Below are 18,489 nucleotides of genomic sequence, written 5' to 3' on the forward strand. Positions count from 1 at the left end.
CTCTGGGCACAGAGAGCGCCCCGTCGGTCTCCCGGTTTTCTTCATTCACATGCCAAGGGGAAAACAGGATGCCTCCTTAGTCTTCTTTTCATGGGACACCGTGCTCACCTGAGCCAGTTCAGAGCTGCTGAGGTGGCCGTCACCATCTGCGTCCCAGTCCTTAAACAGAGACTCCACCAGGAGGCGCTTCTGGAAGGCAGGGTCCCCTCGGCTGCTCCCTTCTCGGCGTGGCTGCAGGCGGGTCTGAAGGGCCAGGAGGACGTTCTTCAGGCGGGCATAGTCGGCCATGGTACACGGGTCGCCTGGGGGAGAGAAGAAGCAGTTACTGCAGGGAGATCCCCCCTGCCTGGAGTGGTGTGAGGTCGGCCATCCATTCTGCTGGTAAGGAGTTTCTAGGCATTTACCGGGTGCAGTGCGGGGGCCACCTGAGTAGATAGGATCTGTTTGTCCATCTGCCCACCAATGCATCCCAAAATACTCACCGAGCACCGAACACATGGTACACGAGATGCAAACACAGGCTGGTGCCTGCTTATCTGCCCCACGGAGATCCATTGAGCACCTACTACGTGCCAGCCATAGAGCCATTGCCAAACGGAACCGGGGAGTCTGCCCAGGGGAATCCTCAGTGGGAGCCCCACGGCGACGCCAGGAAAGCCGGCCCCAATTCCGTTTTGTAATGCTCATCTTTGCCTTAATCCCACCTTTAAAGGCTGCTTTTGAACGCTTGGCCTCATGGATTCGGGGATGTTAGTTAACAAGACCACTAAGCCCTGCTCAGGTTAATTAGTGGCGCTCCAAGAGCCGGGCTGTGTCAGAGTGAACGTGTAGGAGAGTCTGTGACCGGGAAACAGGAGGAGGCCTTAAAAAACTAACCCGGAGCTCGCAGCCATCACTCGCAGGCCTGCATCACAGCCACGAGCACTGCACAGCGTCGGGGCCACACGGCATTTTGGCAAATGGGGTCTGAGATGCTCTGCAACGTGACACAGGTGACCTTCCTGGGGGCGGGCCACCAGGAGAAACTCCCTGCGAGGCACAGCCTGCAGACTGAGGCTGCAGGGCTGCTGGCAGAGCAGGTGAGGCCCTCTGGCCCCCCTTCATCTCCTCCCTGGGGCAGAGGGCTTCCCACTGGGTCCTGGTGGGGTCCTCACCGTCCACTCCAGCAGGAGGCCAACGTGCTGCAGGGGGCAGAGTGGCTGGGGCCCAGAGCTCTTGCCCTTAATTCCAAGGCCAGTTTAGGGCACCAGGTAAGGGCTCGGGTTGGGGGAGTCACCATAGAGCAGGGCTGGACAGCACCAGCTCCAGTTGCCTGGGTCTGAGTCCTGGCTCTGCCACCGCCTGGACGTGCATGGTGTCCCAGGTGCCTCCAAGGCCTCACCTGGGAAGTGGGGCGCACACGGCCCCCACACGGAGGGTTAACTAGGACATGCACATTGAGGGCTCTGCATGGGCTTGGCACAGAGTGAGCGCTCTAACACGATAGCTATTCTCTCCCCACCATTGTTGGGCCCATGTTTACTGAAGAGTGGCAAACAGGCAGGGAAGCTGTGTGGTGGGGGAGGGGACGGCAGTCCGTCCGTCTGTCTCTCCCTAGACAGACCTGGAGGGCCCAGCCACTCTCTCCTGTGCTTGTTTGTGTTTCTAGATTTTCTTCCAATTTGGGGTCAATTGATTCTTGTCAGAAACAGATGCCTGTTACCATTTCTTCCTGTGTGTTTATTTAGAAGAAAAATCAATTGCTGTGTTCAATATAATCAAATCTATTTGTTCTCTGGGAGCTCCATGCTCTGACAGGATGGCTTCCCCTACACTGCCACCATGCCGGCACCGCTCTGGCCTGGGAGAGTGTCCATGCCAGGGGCCGCGTGGGGCCACCAGCCGGCGAACTGATTCTCATGTGTGTGAAGCTGCACAGTGTGGAGAAGAGAGGCTGTGTCCTGCTACAAAACCACTCCACCCAGGGGAAGACGGGCAGCCTGCTGGTTCTTCTCCCCCCCAGGCCTGGAGGAAGGTCAGTTTGGCAAAGGAGAAGAACAGTTTTGTCCAGACCTTGCCCCCTCGCCCCCCACGGGGTGAAATCCAGTTCTGGCAAACGAACGAGAAGTTGGGAGGCCATGCAGGAGCCAAGGCAGAGCCCGGGTGCAGCTGCTGAGGGGGTTGTGGGGAGGGCGTGCAGGCTCTCCCGGGAGCTGGTGTGCGCAGCAGACGGCTGTCGGGTCGACATCAGGCCTGGCTCAGAAATGCTAGGGGACGATCAGACTCCTGAGAACACTCCACAGCAGGGCCACCTGAAGGATGGGCCAGGAGAGGGCAGGTGGGCAGAGACACCCCATTCCTGGTGGTCCCCCACAGCCTGCTAACCTCCCTCACGGCCCTTTGTGGAGCACCATGCCCCTCGGAGCTGCCTGCTGCCCAGCCCAGACGTCTGCAGCTAGGCAGCCTCTCCCACACCGGCAGCCGAAGGGAACCACCGCGGTGGGTCCTGCCAGGTGGGCTACAGCACACCCCACCCCCAGGCCCTGTCCCTCCTGTCACATTCCTACAGTTCACTCTGAGTTCACAGGCTACCAGTATCTGCACCCTGGCAACTGCCTGGCACAGGCCTCCTGGCCAGGGAGGTACACACAGGTCTAGACATCAATCTAGAAGGGGAAAGGGTAGGTGACCCCAGGCTCTGGAGTCGGGCTTCCTGAGCCCTTGGCCTTGCCCCCTGCTGGAGCCCACACCCCCTGCTCCTCCCTTTGGACATTCACACAAACTCTGGGCCAGATGGTGCTGGGCGGCCTGCTAGGGGGACAATGGAGCTTCCAGTCCCGAGCACCCAGGGGCCCGTGGAGGGGAGCGAGCGAGGGAGGGGCGTTCAGGATGAGACCGCAGGGGGAGGGGTGTGGGGGAGAAGGAGGTGCAGGGACAGCGGGCCAGGCATCCGGGGTCGCAGGTGCCAGTCCTGCTTCTAGTTCTCACCCTAAAATGGGGCAGAAATCACCCCTTCCCACCGAACAGGTCATGGCATCGAAGTGGTGGTTTCCAGCCTTTGCCCTCTCATGGCACACACAGACCGACTACTAAAATCCTGAGGTGTGACTTCAGTTCATTCCCACTGGAGAGCTGCGGTCGTATTGGCTGTCGTCATTGTTTGATCTGACAGTCTCAGGGAACAGAGGCCAGGTCCCTGACTAAATGAATAGTCAGGTGTTGCGTGTTTTAAAAATTCTTGCCGCACGCCGGTTGAAAATCACTGCATTAACGGAAATGGCGGAGGACTTTGCCAAGTCCAAGCAGTCAGCCAGGCCTGAGGGCTTCTCTTGCTGAAGAGAGCCCCAAGGAACTGGAGCGTGACTCACTCATCTTTGTCCCCTTCACGAGTGACCCACACCTGGCACAGGTGTCCGCTATATCAGTGTTTGCAGAAAACAGACAATTTCCTCCCTCCGTCCCACCACTCACGGACGTTCCTCCGTGGGGCCTCTCATGGAGGGAAGCTCCTGTCCCGGCCACCTGACCCGGATGCGCACCCCACAGGCCCTCGCTAGGTCCCAGCCACCTTCCTGCCGGCCCAGGTGCCGGCTGGGCCAGCACGTGTGTGCGGGGCTCTTCCTGCCTCCAGACCGGGCCTGCTTTGGCAGATAAAATATTGATCAGCCTGCTGTGGAGCCCAGAGTGGGATCCTATTTTCATGTCAGAACTTGGTAATGAACTACATTCATCAAGCCCGTTCTCCATGAGAAAGGTCAGCCGCAGATCTGGCTAAGTTGTTATGACACCTCATTAATCTAGTTCCCTCAATAATTGTCCCTCTTTGAAGATTCTAACGTTCTCCCGGTCCCAGCCACACTCCCTCCAGGCGGAGGGAGATTATTATTGCAGCAGCACAGGCACATCCGCATTTAATTTTTTGAGTAAAGAGAGATAGGAAGCAGGTAGCAGCCTCTGGAATTAAATGTCCATCAAAGTAACACTTTCTATCGAAAAACAAAGGGAAGCAAGGAAGACATTGTGAATGTTCCGTCAGCCACATGTGCCCCTGCCAGACGTCCCCTCAAAGGGACCGTCTTCACTCTGTGGCAGGCGAAGCTTCCAGTCCCGGGCTGGGGGAGGGCAGGGGGGCTCCAGGGAGCCAAGGCAGGGGGTTTGTACAATGTGGTCGAGGGTGGGAGATGCCACCCAGCTGGAGGGAAGCTCAGATTTGAGAGTGAGACAGGCCATGAGGTAAAGGCTCCTGGTGGCCCAGGTCCTGGACACAGGAAGCAGCTGGAGGCAGGTGCGGGGAGGCTGGAGACACCTCGCACTGGGAAGGGAGGGTGCTGAGGGTGCCTGCTGCAAAGGGGCGGTCTCTGCCTGCCTCTCCTTCTTTCTTGTTCCAGTATTGTCCTTTGCCCCACTCCCTCCAACATGCCAACCCCCTGCCCAAAGAGCCCACTCCCTCACTGCCCCTGGTTTCTGTGTCGCTGCACTCACTCAGCCTTCCCATTCATCACTGCCGGTCGTCAGGCTGCTCTGTCGGGCCCAGAGCACCCCCTTCCCTGGGGCCAGGTCAAGGCCAGGGCTTTGTTTTGCTGCAGTGGTGTCCCCAGCAGCTGGCCGAGCGCCTGCATGCAGAAGGTGCTCATTAAGTGTCTATAGACAGACTACGGAATCCTCAGTGGAGAGAGACAGCAGGTGGGCTCAGAGAGTGGCTGCAGCCCTGCGCTGTGGAGGGGACAATCCCAGCTGCCCTGAGCTGCAGTGACCAGGGTCTGGAACTCGAGGGGGCTCAGGGCCCACATTACCCATCATGTCAGCTCCTGGGGGGGAGCACGTGGGAGATGTGGGTGCAGTGGGGCAGCTCTGGAATGTGGTACACGCAGCCATGCTCACTGATGCCCATGCCGCCGTGGGCTGGCCAGGGGGCACGGACCCTCCCTCACCCAGCGGGGGCACCCCCAACCTGCAACAGTAGCCCTACAGAGGGAGGTCTGCATGGCCCGGCTAGGGGGTGGTGGCAGGGCGGTGAGCCACAGACAGGCTACTGTGCTGCTGGGCGCTAGGTTGTCGAGAAGTGGCTCCTCCAGCCTCTGCTGCCGGGCACATGCAGCGCCTTGGCACTGCCTCTGGCATGGAGGATGATGGACGGGGCGTTCCTGACCTCTTGTTCTGCCACTGCTGGGGGGCACAGCCCTGCAGAGATGACAGGCAGGGGCTGGAAGCGCAGCGCAGGCGGGGAGGCTTGAGGATGGACTGGACCACAGCCCAGCTTCAGGAAAGGCCCGTCTCCTGCCAGCACTCTGATCCGAAACGAGCACGGCTGCCCCCGGGGCCCTTCTGCGTTCTCAGGAGAGCTTTATCCACAAGCAGAAGCGGGGGAGTGGGCTGGGTGGGGAGAACCCAAGGCCCCTGTGCAGGCCCCACCCCTGATAGCCCCCAGGGGCTGGCAGTTCCCTCACTGGGGCAGCTGTGCACTTCGGGAGTCCCCAACGACCACCAGCTTACTGGACAGGGGCTGCAGGACACAGACCACTGCACGTCACAAAGCAACCCCTTGGCCACCAGCAGAAGCGACCCCTTTTGGGAATAGGGGTAGGCTGGGGGGGTCTGTGATGAGAAGATAGGAAGTGCTGGGGTGTGGGCAGCTTGATTTCCAAGCCACGCCCAGTTCCAGCCCTTCCTGACGTGGCAGGGGCCCAGCGCCTCGGCTCAGATCCCAAGACCCTCCCGTGGGAGAGCCCCCAGGGAGCCTGAGGGAGGGACAGGATGAGCCCAGGGCCCACCAGGCCTGCTCCCTCGGATCTCACACGGACATTGATGTCCCCGGTCCCCACACTGTGCACAGCGCCCTGAGAATCGGTGTCGCTTGTCCCTCGACAAAGCTGTGGTCTTTACCACCAAAATGAAAACGTGGCCCAATCGTCTGGTGCCGACGTCACAGCTGAATGTGGTGTGACAACGCGGGCCTCGGTGGTGATGGGCCATTCTGAGGCTATTTTGGAACCGCTAAGTTGTGCAAAGAGTGAAGAGTGTTTTCCTCCCAGACCTAATTTATGAGCTGCCGCACGTTCGCCGGGGTTCAGCTTAGGAGGAACAGATGCCTGACTGATGTAAATCCAGAAACATTAACAACACTTCTGCTGCCGTGTTCTGGGAAAATGCAATTACCAATAAATGCCGAAACCAATGAGTCCATCTTTAAAATATGTTTCCCCTCACATGATACAGTTTTACTGATGGTGTTGACCAAGCCACAAAATTCAGAAAACTCCAGGAGGTGGTTAAGCACACATCCTACGGGCTCTGAACAATCCCCAAACACACACAGAGGTGCCGCGTGGTGACCCCTGGCTAGCTGTTTCTGGGACCGGAGACTTGTGAGCAGATGGGTCACTGCTGCCCACACTCAGGACCATGGGGCGTTGTTCACGCCGTGCCCTACGCTGTAGCCACTGGCCAGTCCCATTAGCTGCCAGAAAGCCGGCCTGCAGACTTTGCTCCCAGGCGTTCCCTTCCCGAAAAGCCCTTTCTTCAAATCTGACTTTCCTGCCAAGACCCAGCTCTAAGGAACGGCTTCTATACACTCAAAGCCAACGATCTGGCCCCTTGGTCCCTTAAGCACTGAGGAGCTTGCCTTCGTCTCTCACCTGTCTCTTCCAAACACTGTGCCCCAGGGCCTTTGCATCTCCTGCATGACAGTCTTCACTCTCTTAAAGAGCCCAGCCATGGGGACCCTTGGTGGACACTGTCATGGGCCATAGGGGCACTGGTGAGCTGCTTCCTGCCCATAGTTCTGGAGATGCTCAGCCACCTCCTGCCCCTTCCGGCACTCGACACTCCACCCGAGTCCCCTCCTCACCCACTCGTCCCAACCCCAGAACAGCAATGGGCTCACTGCATTCATCGGTGTGTCCTCATCTGCTCAGGTGCCCAGGGGGCCTAGCATCTGGCTGGGCAACCGTCCTTGGTCAGTGCCCTCTGCCCTTTTCCCTGGAGGGCCCTATTTATCATCCCATCTGCTTTTGAATGCTCTGGGTTCTTAAAGGCACAGAGCTCACTTTGGGCCCACACAGAGAATCTGCCCATCTAAGGCTCCACCAGACCCACGACTCTGCCCGGGCCCAACATGCAGGCCGTGCTGATCTTGACCGCGTGCCTCCCTCCACAGCTGCTGCACCAGAGCCCATCAAGTCTGCATGACAGTGTCTACCTCCACTTGTTCCCAAATTCGCAGGCAACCCTCCATCTGCATTTCGCCACGGCATCAGGTAATTTAAATGAACACAACCACCCAGACCTTTGTGCGAGGAATGGCACATTTGCTCATGAATGCCTGGTTCCAGGGCAGTTGCTACACGCCTGCTGTTTGACATTTACTGTCCTCTCTTCCCTCTTAGAGAAAGCGACGTCGGCTGCATTCCTGGACGAGGGGCCCACAGACATGGTTTACGGCTGACTGGCCCTCTATCCCATGGCCCCAGGGAGAAGGCGTGACCTTTGAAAACTGAATAAATGCTAAAGCCCTCCCTGCACACCCCACCAGGAGGACGGGCCCCCAGGCAGGTACCCTGGGGCAGGGCCCACCTTCCTCCCCTTTTCTCCAGAACAGGGCTCTTCCCGGGACACCCCTAAATGGCCAGCAGGCAAGGAGACCAGGGCCAGGGTGGATTGGGAGCCCAGGCCTCACCTGCCTGGTGTGGCCCGGAGTGTTTTTCTCTCCTCGGTGTCGGTCAGGGTGTTTGCTCAGACGAGGTAATCTTCAGCTTCTGGGCAAAGCCCAAGAGCCACTAGTGTTTGTTTGTTTGTTTGTTTTTGTTTTTTGACAGATCCTGCCTCAGGTTTATCTGTACAAACAGCACAGGAAGACACCAGCCCCACGCAGGGGCTGACCCCCAGGGGTCATATCTGTCCTTCCGTCTTTACATTGGCAGACAGACGATTCTATTCTGGAGACTTTGTGGGTGCCTGGGCACCTCTGGGAGCTGGAGCTGCAGCCTAGGACTCTGTTTGAGCCTTGGCCTAGGCCTCTGACTGCCAGAACCTGAGACCTTTGGTGATGCGGTCACAAGTGTTGTCAGTAGAAATCAGGCTCCTTATAGGGTTGCAAGGAAAGCGTTCCAGGACCCATACAGGAGGTGCGGTAAGATTTATTTGATGCTTATTTGAAGGAAAATCCAAGGAGTGTCTTTTTTGGGTTCTGAGATGTCCCATCTCTACTGTCTCACCATGGAAAAAGTCCAACTGTGTCCTCAGCAAGGTCAAAACGAAGGTCAGTGTCCAGGCTTTCTGCTTCATATTAAAGCCTCATCCTTCGAAGCCCATGCCATCTGGTGCAGCCCCAGTAGCTGCCAGACCTGCATGGTGCATGCTCCCAGGTGAGAATGTGCAAACGCACGGGGTGAGTGTGGGTCATGGGGCGGGGGAGAGAGAAAGAATGAGAGAGAGAGAGAGAGAGAGAGAGAGAGAGAGGGAGAGAGAGAAGGGAGATTGCTTCTTTGTTAAGTTGGGTTTATATTACCTTGGGCTTGGGAAGAACCAGGAGCTTTTTCAAAATAACCAATCAACTTCCCAAGCTTTGGATAGCCCCCTAGTTAGACTGACAGGCCTCTACGGTCAGGCACCTCTCTGGGCTCACCTCCACAATCGGTGCTGGAGGAGGAAGGGACAAGTGTTATTCTCCTTGGTGGAGAATGACTGTAATCCCCTGGAGTGTGTCAAGCTGTAGCTTTCTGGCTAAGCAAACAGGCTTATACTCTCCAGGTTATTAAGCTCATGTCTAATTCTCTCTGTTTCCTTCCTCATTAATAATTAGCTAACTATCCATAGTAATATGAGCACAATTGCTGAGCTTGGGATGGGTGCTGTAGGCAAGTCAATTGAACTTGCGGCTGCTGCCCTCTGGGATCTTGGATTCAGCCTCCTTGGGCTGTACAAGGTCCCAGATAGCCACAGTACATGCACTGACAGCCGTGGATGACAGTTCTCTGTTCAAGAGAACTACTTGAACAGAGGTTTTTAGATCTGAGCTGACTCAGAGACATTTCCTGGGGTTTGAAGATTTACCTTACCTCTCTGATTGGTATGATTGACAGTAGACCCAAGGTCAAAACCCATGCAAATTCCCACCAGCTCTGAAGGAAAACCACTGCATCTGGGGCAGTCTCAGGGCCCTGCTGGTGCCAGAGCTGCAGGAAGAAAATGGGAGGCACTGCTTCCCGCGTCTGTGCCCTGCTCTGGGGTGGTCCGCACTGGACTCGGCACCATGTGGACAGTCCACAGATGGAGCCCAGACACTCCTGTCTCTGTGACAGTCAGCCCTGGGTGGATGACGGCGTCTGAAGGGCCAATAGGCTGCGGTGGTCCTGAGGCAGGACCCCTGAGTCAGGGGAAAATCCTGGCAGGTGGAGTGAGGAAGCAGGAACTCACTTCCTCCTGCACAGTCCCCACCTTATCACTAGATTCACACACGGGGAACCCTCGGCCCTGCCTTTGCACCCCTTGTATGTTAGTTCTCGGGTCCCAAGAATGCTTGCAGGGCTGTCTGACCTTTTGGTGTCTCTGGGCCACACTGGAAGAAGAGTTATCTTGGGCCACACATTTAATGCACAAACACTAACAAAAACTGACGAGGAAAAAATAGGCTTTAAGTAAATTTAAGATTTTGTGTTGGGCCACATTCATAGCCACCCTGGGCCAACAACATGCAGCCCGTGGGCCAGGGTTCAGGACCCACAGGAGATGGGAGTGACAGAGGCCCTCCAGGACCATCCTAAGGAGAACGTATGCGGCCCCGAGGAGCACACCTGGGGCCAGACAGGTGGGGCCCAGGGGACACAGCTCAAGTGACGAGGCTCTTCAGACCGAGAGACCCTCAAGGCCAGCCTGCCTGTGTCACGTGATTAGCATGCTTTGCCTCAGGCTACGGAATGTTCGCCTGTCTTCTTCTGGGCTTCGGTTTGAAACTTCATAAAGAAATTTCCATGGGGAAGGCCAAAAACTGCCACTTGATGCTAATGGCCCCTAATAAAAACAGGAGCCATCAGTTAAGTAAGGGGATCACACTTCCACTGGCTTTGCGGTCTTTCCCACTAGAGGCGCTCCGTTTGGTGCGTGCTGGGAAGAGTGTCAAGAGTGGGGGGTGAGACACTCTTTCATTGCTTTTGAGGGTGGGTACAGAGGATGCTGGGTGAAAGGTCTTCACACACTTAGACACATGCACACACAGCTGAGGATTTGAGTGTGCAGCCCAGTGACACTACTCCTGTGCCAGCCTTGTGCCCCCCGCATTGGCCTCTCAGAGATGCCTACCCAGCCCACCCAGCACAAGTTATAGGCACAGCCCCCAGGAGCAGGGGTGAAGGCTTTGGCATGGGCTACAGGCTCATTTTATTGATAGGGAACCGGGGGTTTGCACGGGCTCTGGCACCACACATGGCCTCCCTGGAGGTCCCCAGTCAGAGTGGGGGCCGAGGCCGGAGAGGCCTTTCACTGACCAGACCTTGGTTTGCTCTGCCCACCTCCTGGGCTCCCAAAATCTCAAGAACCGAAATGAGGGCTCAGCCTAAGATTCAACCGCCATGGCCCTGGCTCTCATGGCCTGGAAATGGGCCTTAGGGGTCACATGCTCTGAAGGAATCCAGCGGGACCCTTTTGCCACCTCACCTCATGGTCCAGCGGGGCCTGACCCACATGCCACGAGGGATGGCATGGTGGCCAGCAGGCGCAGCCTCACCGTGGTAGCGGCAGTCTCCGCCGTGCGAAATGCCCTCCCCTTAGAGTCCGTGCCTCCAGCTCTCCCAGAGAGCCTTCCCCAGCCAGACACCCTCCCTTTTCGGTGGCAATCAGGGAGGGCCCAGGCTCTGCACTTGACTTTCTTTTTCTTCTTTAAAAAAATTATTAACCTTGCAAGAGAGAAGAAGGGAGAGAGAGACACTGACTCATTGTTCCACTTACTTGTGCGTTCATCGGTTGTTCCTCATCTGTGCCCTGAGGGTCAAACCTACAACCTCCCCACTATCAGGACCAGGCTTCCCCTGGCCAGGGCTGCACTTGACTTTCAACGTTAACCGCCCTGTGGGGCTATCTCCCCTTCCAGTGTATGGCACACACTCGCCAGATGGCAGGAGCCTTGGGGACAGGAGAGGGTGCACCCTCTGCGGTCGCTGCGCCCACCACGCCCACGAGGGGTGCTCAGTGTAGCTGGGGATGAACTAATTGATCCCAAGCAACAGGACCGACACCAAAGGAGAAGAGGGAGATAATTTATACCCATCCTGAACGTTTGGCTTGGCAGGTGTGGCAACCGTGCGGCTCACCCCTGCTCTGTGAATTCACAAGCACGTGAATATTGCCAGGCTGGCTTAACGCTGGACCTCAGGTTGAACTCAGAGACGTACAAGGGGAGGAGCTCTGGACCTGGGGGCGTGGCCAGAGGGCACAGCCAGCCAGCCCTGAGAGTCCCCTGCAACTAATGCGTGCACACACTATCTAGCTTTTAAAAGGAGACTCGGTAGAACTGGGGGTGGCTGGCTCTGAGGGATTAATTGGGGGCATTAACATGGACTTGGAGCCCACAGCACCTTGAAGGAGTGGGTCTGGGTCCACTTATCTGGGTCGTAGCCATCTGAGCAAATGGCCGCAATTATGGCTTTTGAGTGACTTAGGAGAATTAATGGGTCACAGAAAATAGAATGGGACTAAATGCAAATCTAAAATGAGCAAGATTGCTGGCTTGGAAGCGGGGCTGTCGTGTGGGAAGACCAGCAGTAACCACGTGTGAAACGGTGCCCCGGGCTTAGCAGAGTCTTTCCTGGGCTCGGGTGTCTGAGTTTCTCACTGATGGGGTTGGGGGCGCACCGCCCAGTGCATAAAAGTATGGGGACTGGCATCAGCTCTTATTGGGGTGACATTGGTTAATAAAGTTATGTAGGTTTCAAGTGTACGAGTCTATAACACATCATTTGTACACTACTGTGTGTTTACCGCCCAAAGTCAAGTTTCCTCCCATTGCCCTTTATCCCCTCTCTACCCTCTTCTAGCTCCGCCCACCCCCTTTCCTCCGGTACCCCTCATGCTATCATCTGTGTCTACAAGGCTTTTTTATTTTTTGCTTAACCCTTTTACCTGTCTCACTCAGGCCCCCAGCCCCTCCTCACTAGCCGGTCAGTCTATTCTCTTTGTCCATGACTCTATTTCTATTTTGTTTGTTAGTTTATTTTGTTTGTTAGATTCCACATATGAGTGAGATTGTATGGTTACTGGTCTTGCTCTGACTTCTTTCACTTAGCATAATGCTCCCAGGTCCATCCATGCTGTGCAAAGGGTAAGATTTCCTTCTTTTTTTATGGCCCAGTAGTATTCCATTGTGTAAATGTACCACAGCCTTTTATCCACTCATCTACGATGGACACTTGGGTTGTGTCCAGATCTTGGCGATTGTAAAATCCCTCCCTTTCACTTTTCTGTTCCCTCACATGCGCTCCCGGGATGGGCTGGAGGCTGGGGGGTCTGCCTCTCCCGTGCATGCTCGTTCGGAACCTGTGCGTGAGCGGAGCCCACTTGTGTGCTGGAGACTCAGGTCTTCTCTCCCTGAGCCGCGTTTCCTCACCTGTGCAAGGGGGCTGGTGGCCTCTGTCCTCCAGCTGGTTGTCAGAGCCACTGGCCCAGGATGGTGCCTCAGGTGGCACAGACGGGGGTGGGGGCACTCTGGACAGCAGGGAAATCCTCTTCGCATTCTAATCAGTCAGATTCGCAAGACCTCTGGGTGGGGGGTGAGTGTCGGTCCATGGGACGTTCTGGGAGTTCAGTCTCTTTCCAGAGGAAACCCCTCCAGGGCCCAGGATAAATGTCTCTCTCTCTGGTGGCACTGGGCAGGGGGCACTCAGGAATGACTGTAATGGAAATGTAAATCGTTGGACTTCAAAGGGGCATGTTAATACTTTGCAGTTATAAACCTGGTCTGCACACTGCAAATAAACATCTCAGCTCCACGCGACATTTCCCAGCCTGTCTAAAGGCACCAGGAGCAGGCAGTGGAGCCATAAAAGAAATGTAAAAGTACAGTTGCAGATGAGCCTAAAACTCATTTCTTTGAAGCTTAATTGATAGGAAAAGCTTCTGGCCCCAGAGAACTTAAAGGCCCATCATGCGGCTATTCAATGAAGCGTCTCTGTATCGTTGACCACACTAAACTGGAAATCATTATATGGTCATTGCAAATACATTAATAAAATGATGATGTGGGTTTGCTCATGACTAAAAAAGGAATAAAATAATTCGCTCAGATAACTTAGCCCAAATGTATAGTCTGCCCCTGAGACAGATGGAAGCAAAAGAGGGTGGTGGGGGTGTCTTGAGATGGGGCCCTGCCTCTACTCTGAAAAGCCCCTGGATGCACAGCCAGGCTCCAGAACCACACTGGGGGCCAGCTGTGTGAACCTGGAGGTCCTCCAAAGTTCCCATCCGGGGCACCACCAGCCCATCCGTGCTCCCAGCACACAGCCAGGCCTCTGATGGCCATGCCCCCTGGACAGTGCCTGCAGCCGTGACCTCTGTGCTGCACACCTAGAGAAGACAGTAAGACAGGTGTGCAGGAACTCCAATGCACTTGCTCTGACTGCCCCAGGGTGCACACAAGGCCAGGGTGACTGTCCTTAACCACAGGCAGGCTTCCTACCACGCTCAGCCCCGGCTCACAGCTGGCTCACCGAGAGCGCTCGGCGCCTGTCCTAGCACTTCACTCGCCTGTGGTCGCAGGACTCCCCACCAAGTCAATGTGTGAGAGTGTGTGCGCCTGTGTATGAATGTGTGTGCATGAGCGTGACTGTGGGAGAGTGTGTGTGCCTGTGGTGGAGCAGGGCAAAGACAAGCAGCATGCAGACCTTTCAGAGAGGAAACCTCCTGCCTGTCTCCTGTGCTTACCTGCAGGTGGAGCACCCCAGCTACCGACACCTGTGCGCAAACCCCAGATACCGTCACCTCTGCACCACCACCGTGTGCCCTGCACTCTGCTTGTCCACATGCCCCTGTCCTTCCAGGCCTACCACGGAGCAGTCTTCCTCTAGAAAACTGTAGATATGAGCCCTGGATATACCCCTTGCAAGCTGTGTGACCTCAGGTAAATCACTTAACCTCTCCGAACCCTATCTGTGAAGCAAGAACAGGTGAAGACCCACCTATCTTACTGACCCATTGGAGGTCTCCAGTGCATTGCAATCTATCCCCTGTCGCAGGTCCTCAAGAGTGTGGACACCTGCGCCAGGTGTATGGGAGTGCCTAGTACCTGCTCCAGCACCATCCCTCAAGTACCCATGGCTTCCTGTGTGGCCTCCCCAGGACCTGAGTCACCTCATCTCTGGCTCTGGCAGTTTGCATAGCACTCTGACAGAAGGCTGCCCCTAGGAGTCCTAGGACCAGGTGACAAGTGGGCAGGGAGGGGGCTGGCAAGGACTGTTCAGGGGAAGGCAGGTCTGAAGAGTCTCCGGGAGCATCACTTGGAGCTCTGGGAGTGGTGGGCTTGGAACCTGAAGGGAGAAAGGTGCGGAACCCCGTGTGGCCAGGGGTAGGAGGTGGAACTCGAGGAGAGGCCTGGGTGGGTCAGAGGGTGCAGAGAAGGGGCGGGAGCAAAGACAGCTGGGGATCCGACAACACAGAGAGCAAGACGGCACCCTCCCTGTAAAGCAAAGCACGCTGATGCGAAATGTGAGGAAACCCTGTGAAACTCATCGCCACATGAGCAGCTGGGTTCGTCTTCCACTTAGACACCTCAGCAAGGCAGCAAGCTGTCCACTTGCTGTGTTTTTACCCCAAACACTGGAGGAAGGAGAAACATTTGGAACCGGCTTCTGCTTGTTGGCTCTGACAGGGGCTCTGTCTCTGGGCCCAGGCACAAGGGAACCCTCCCTCCAGGAGCCGCCCACGGATCTCTGCTCTGCTGTGGGTGCCCGGCCAAACACCACGGGGCCTCGGTGCTTCCACGACATGCACATGCGTGCTCACACACACATGAACGCTCACACACACGTGCACGCTCACAGAACAAGAAGATGGTAGTGACGCAGAGATGACACCTGTGTGCGTCCAGGGTGGGTGAGGAGGGGGTTGGGGGGGGTCTGTTCTCCTGAAGCCTTGACCTGGAGAGCAGGAAGAAGAGGTGAGACATTAGGCAGGGCTGCTGGGGGCCGAGGCTGGGGCAGCTGATGGGGCTCCGGGCTCCTCAGACCTGTCACTGGACAGGTATCAGCCCAGCCAGGTGCTCGGAGACCTGCACATGGGTCTCAGTGCGGCCCCTGCTGAACGAACGGGTCCGGGCGCTCATTCCCTTTGGCCACAGAGGGAAACTGTTCTTTCTGCTGAGCTGGCTCTGTTGGTAGTCGGGGTATTCTCTCCTCATGCCCGGAGAGGGAAGGGTCCAAACCTGGGCCATGTAGCTGAGTCTCACCCTATGCTGCCCTGGGGCTTACTTAGTTGTAAAATTATAAAGAGCAAGGCACGGGGAAACATTCCATTAAACTCAGTTACATAGGCCTCTCCCTTATCCATGGGGGAGACATCCCAAGACCCCAGTGGGTGCCTGAAGCCTCGGATGGTGCCGAACCCCGAATGTACTATATTTTTTCCTGTATAAATGCCTACAGCAAAGCTTAACTCACAAACTAGGCAGAGTAAGAGGTTACCAGCAACAGTAACAGAGTAGAACAATAATAATGCACTGCAATAAAAAAATCACATGGATGTGGCGCTGTTGTGTAAAGTAAGGGTGACTTTGAGCACACACACTACGATATCGAGACAGCAGCTCTGGTGACGGATGGCAGCCAGGCGACCGGCAGGCAGGGGCTGGCGGTTCTGTGAGGATAAGTGGGACAAGGGGGGCGACTCAGGTCTGGTGGGACGGGCAGGACAGTGTGAGATTTCCTCCTGCGCCTCCGGGAGGCAAGCAGGTTCAGACTGAAGACTTTTTTAGTTGCCCGAGTTTTCCGTTTGCTATTTTCAGACTGTCGTGGCAGCAGGTGACGCAATGGCCACGAGTCAGACCGCTGACAAAGTGGGGAGGGTCTAGTGCAACTGGATTGCAGTCCCCAGAGTTCCCTTTTCATGGGGATTATGGGAAAATTTGGCAAAAGAAAAAATAACCAGCCGTAATCCTCGAACCTCTAACAACAAGGCGCCTGCACTTCCGCGTGTTCCCTGTGCCATGTCCCTTCGTGCCGCGTGCTTTGTGTCGGGGCAGTCGAAGCACGTGTGGTGCCAGTCTGGTCTTTCCAACAGTCTCCTGCAGATGCGTGGCCCTGACTGCGCCCGGTCCTCCCGAGCAAGGGGAGCTGCCTTCTGCCAGCCCTGCAAAAGCCCAGAGCCTGGCATCCTCCTACTGACTGGGATGGGGGGGGCCTTCCTTTCTTCTGGGGAGGGGCAGGCCAGGGAGCACCCCGACAGCCCTCACGATGAAACCTGCCCTTGGCACAGGGGTCATTGCTATGCATTATAATGAGGATCAGGCCACCCGTCGCAGAAAAATCCATTTTATTTCAATCAGCAAGACATAACGCTTAGCGACGCTGGAATACGAAGAGAAAGTATCTGGACCTGCCCTGTGAGTCCTCAGGGAGGAGGGCGGAGGCTTGAGGCTGGCGCTGATGTGGAATGTCTCCTACAAGCGTTCCACCCGCAGGCCCAACGCAGGGCTGGAGGCTCAGGGCAGATGCGGGGCCGCGCGAGGCTGCTCAGCACCTGGGCTCCAGGGCGGCTGGAGGTTGGCCCAGGGCCATCGCCCCGGGCCCAGGAACTTGTTACTAGCTCTGGGGCTTCACAGAATGTGGACAACAGGGGACTTTTCAAAACATTGTGGCATCCTGCTCAACACTGCGGTTTGACGATCTCAGATCTTCTAAAACCAGGTGTCAAAAATACACTTTTTTGGTGAAGCTGCTTAGCGCATTTGATTGAAGGATGACTCCGACCCAACAGTTGAAACATAAAGTTTTTATTTCTGGGGGCTGCAGTTTGGTGACGTTTGTTTCGTGGAGTTCAAGGCAGTAGGAGACATTTTTATTAAGGGCGCACTTCCCGTTTACTGGGTTTCTGTTTACTCCGCAAGACCTAATTCCATTGTCATTCTGAGAGCAATGCGGCTTGAATTCAATGGCTAGATCGTGAATTTCCTCCAACAACTTCCATTTAGTCCAGACCAGAATCTCAGTGGGTGGTAGTAAATATCAAGTCACAGGATGGGTGAGAGAAGCAAAGTAAAAACCCCTCATCAAATACAATTATTGATCAACACTGAACTGCCTTTATCATCTCTATGCTAATTCCCGATGTATACATTCAGATTGACAATTTTATTACATAAATACACTGACATTTGCAGCTGAGAAAATATATCGAGCAATTTGAAACTGCAATCTTTGGAGAACAGTAAATATATAAGCACACAGTAAAAGATGCAGAACAGTAAAAGCTGTGGATTCTTATAAGCATGAGACAGCTTGTGAAAAATAGTAGGGTAGAAACTCTTCAGATGCTTAATGTGGCCCACAAAAGCTTTGAAAGCAAAAGATGCATACCAGAAAAACAAAAAAGTAAAACTTTAAATAATGCATTAAGATCAATTAGGCAGGACTTTCTGTTAAGATGGCAGCATAGGTGAATGCGGTTCTCGAACCCTCTCACACCCACAGGGAAATCACAGCCATCATTCAGGACCGCCTGAAATCGAGCTGAACAGAAGCCCGACAGCTAGGGAATTAAAGAAGCCGCACGGAGACTGGTAGCAGGGGTAGAGACCTGGAACGGACTGGCCCCACAACCATATGCAGAGGAGTGAGGGGTCCCAGCCCCACACCAAGCTCCCCGCCCGAGGGTCCAGTGCCAGGAGGAAAAATCCCCAAAACTCTGGCTGTGAAAGCCAGTGGGGATTGAGGCTGGGAGAGACAGGACTCCTCCGGTCCCAGGCAGTTCCTCTCAAAGAGGCCCCCACACAGACTTATCAGGACTCCCTCCCTCTGAGCTGCAGTGCTGGGACAGCAGCTTGAAAGGCACCAGGGGAGGGACTGAACTGACTGGTGTCAGGGTGAGAGCTGGGGGAGGCAGCTTTTTCCCAGATGAAAGTGCTGGAAGGGGCCACTGTCTCTTTTCTGAGACGCACCCCACCCCCAGAGAACTGGCAGGTGGGCACCATACCTGAATCTCCATCAACCTGGCTCACACTGTATCCCCACCCTGGTGATTCCCTGAGGCCCTGCCCCACCCACTTGCAGGCCCACCCAAGCTATTCCCAATGGCTTCTGTATACAAAATAGCCTTTCCTGCTTCAGGCTTCGGACTTTTCCTAAAATCCCTCATACAAGCAGCATCTGGCCTCTGCACACCGCATACCTTTTGCTAAGTGGCCCCAGGCCTGGCACTAGCAGCAGCTGGCCTCACCTTTTACTCTGAGTCCAGCAGCCTTCTGCAGATCACTCTGTAGTTCATGCTGGGTGACTCCCAGCACGAACACAGGCAGTTGGTGACCTTGTACTTCCC

At 55.6% G+C, this 18,489-nt stretch overlaps 1 protein-coding gene across 1 annotated transcript in view; it reads right to left on the minus strand.

Moving 5' to 3' along the window:
* Window positions 1–18,489, minus strand: part of FSTL4 (follistatin like 4) — a 183,684-nt gene that overhangs the window by 108,411 nt on the left and 56,784 nt on the right. The window contains exon 3 of the mRNA XM_036014468.1: window positions 109–302. Within this exon, the coding sequence (XP_035870361.1) occupies window positions 109–302 (194 nt within the window). The remainder of the gene's footprint in view (window positions 1–108; window positions 303–18,489) is intronic.

The sequence above is a fragment of the Phyllostomus discolor genome, chromosome 13 (assembly GCF_004126475.2).
Source record: "Phyllostomus discolor isolate MPI-MPIP mPhyDis1 chromosome 13, mPhyDis1.pri.v3, whole genome shotgun sequence".
In the NCBI taxonomy this organism is placed as follows: Eukaryota; Metazoa; Chordata; class Mammalia; order Chiroptera; family Phyllostomidae; genus Phyllostomus; species Phyllostomus discolor.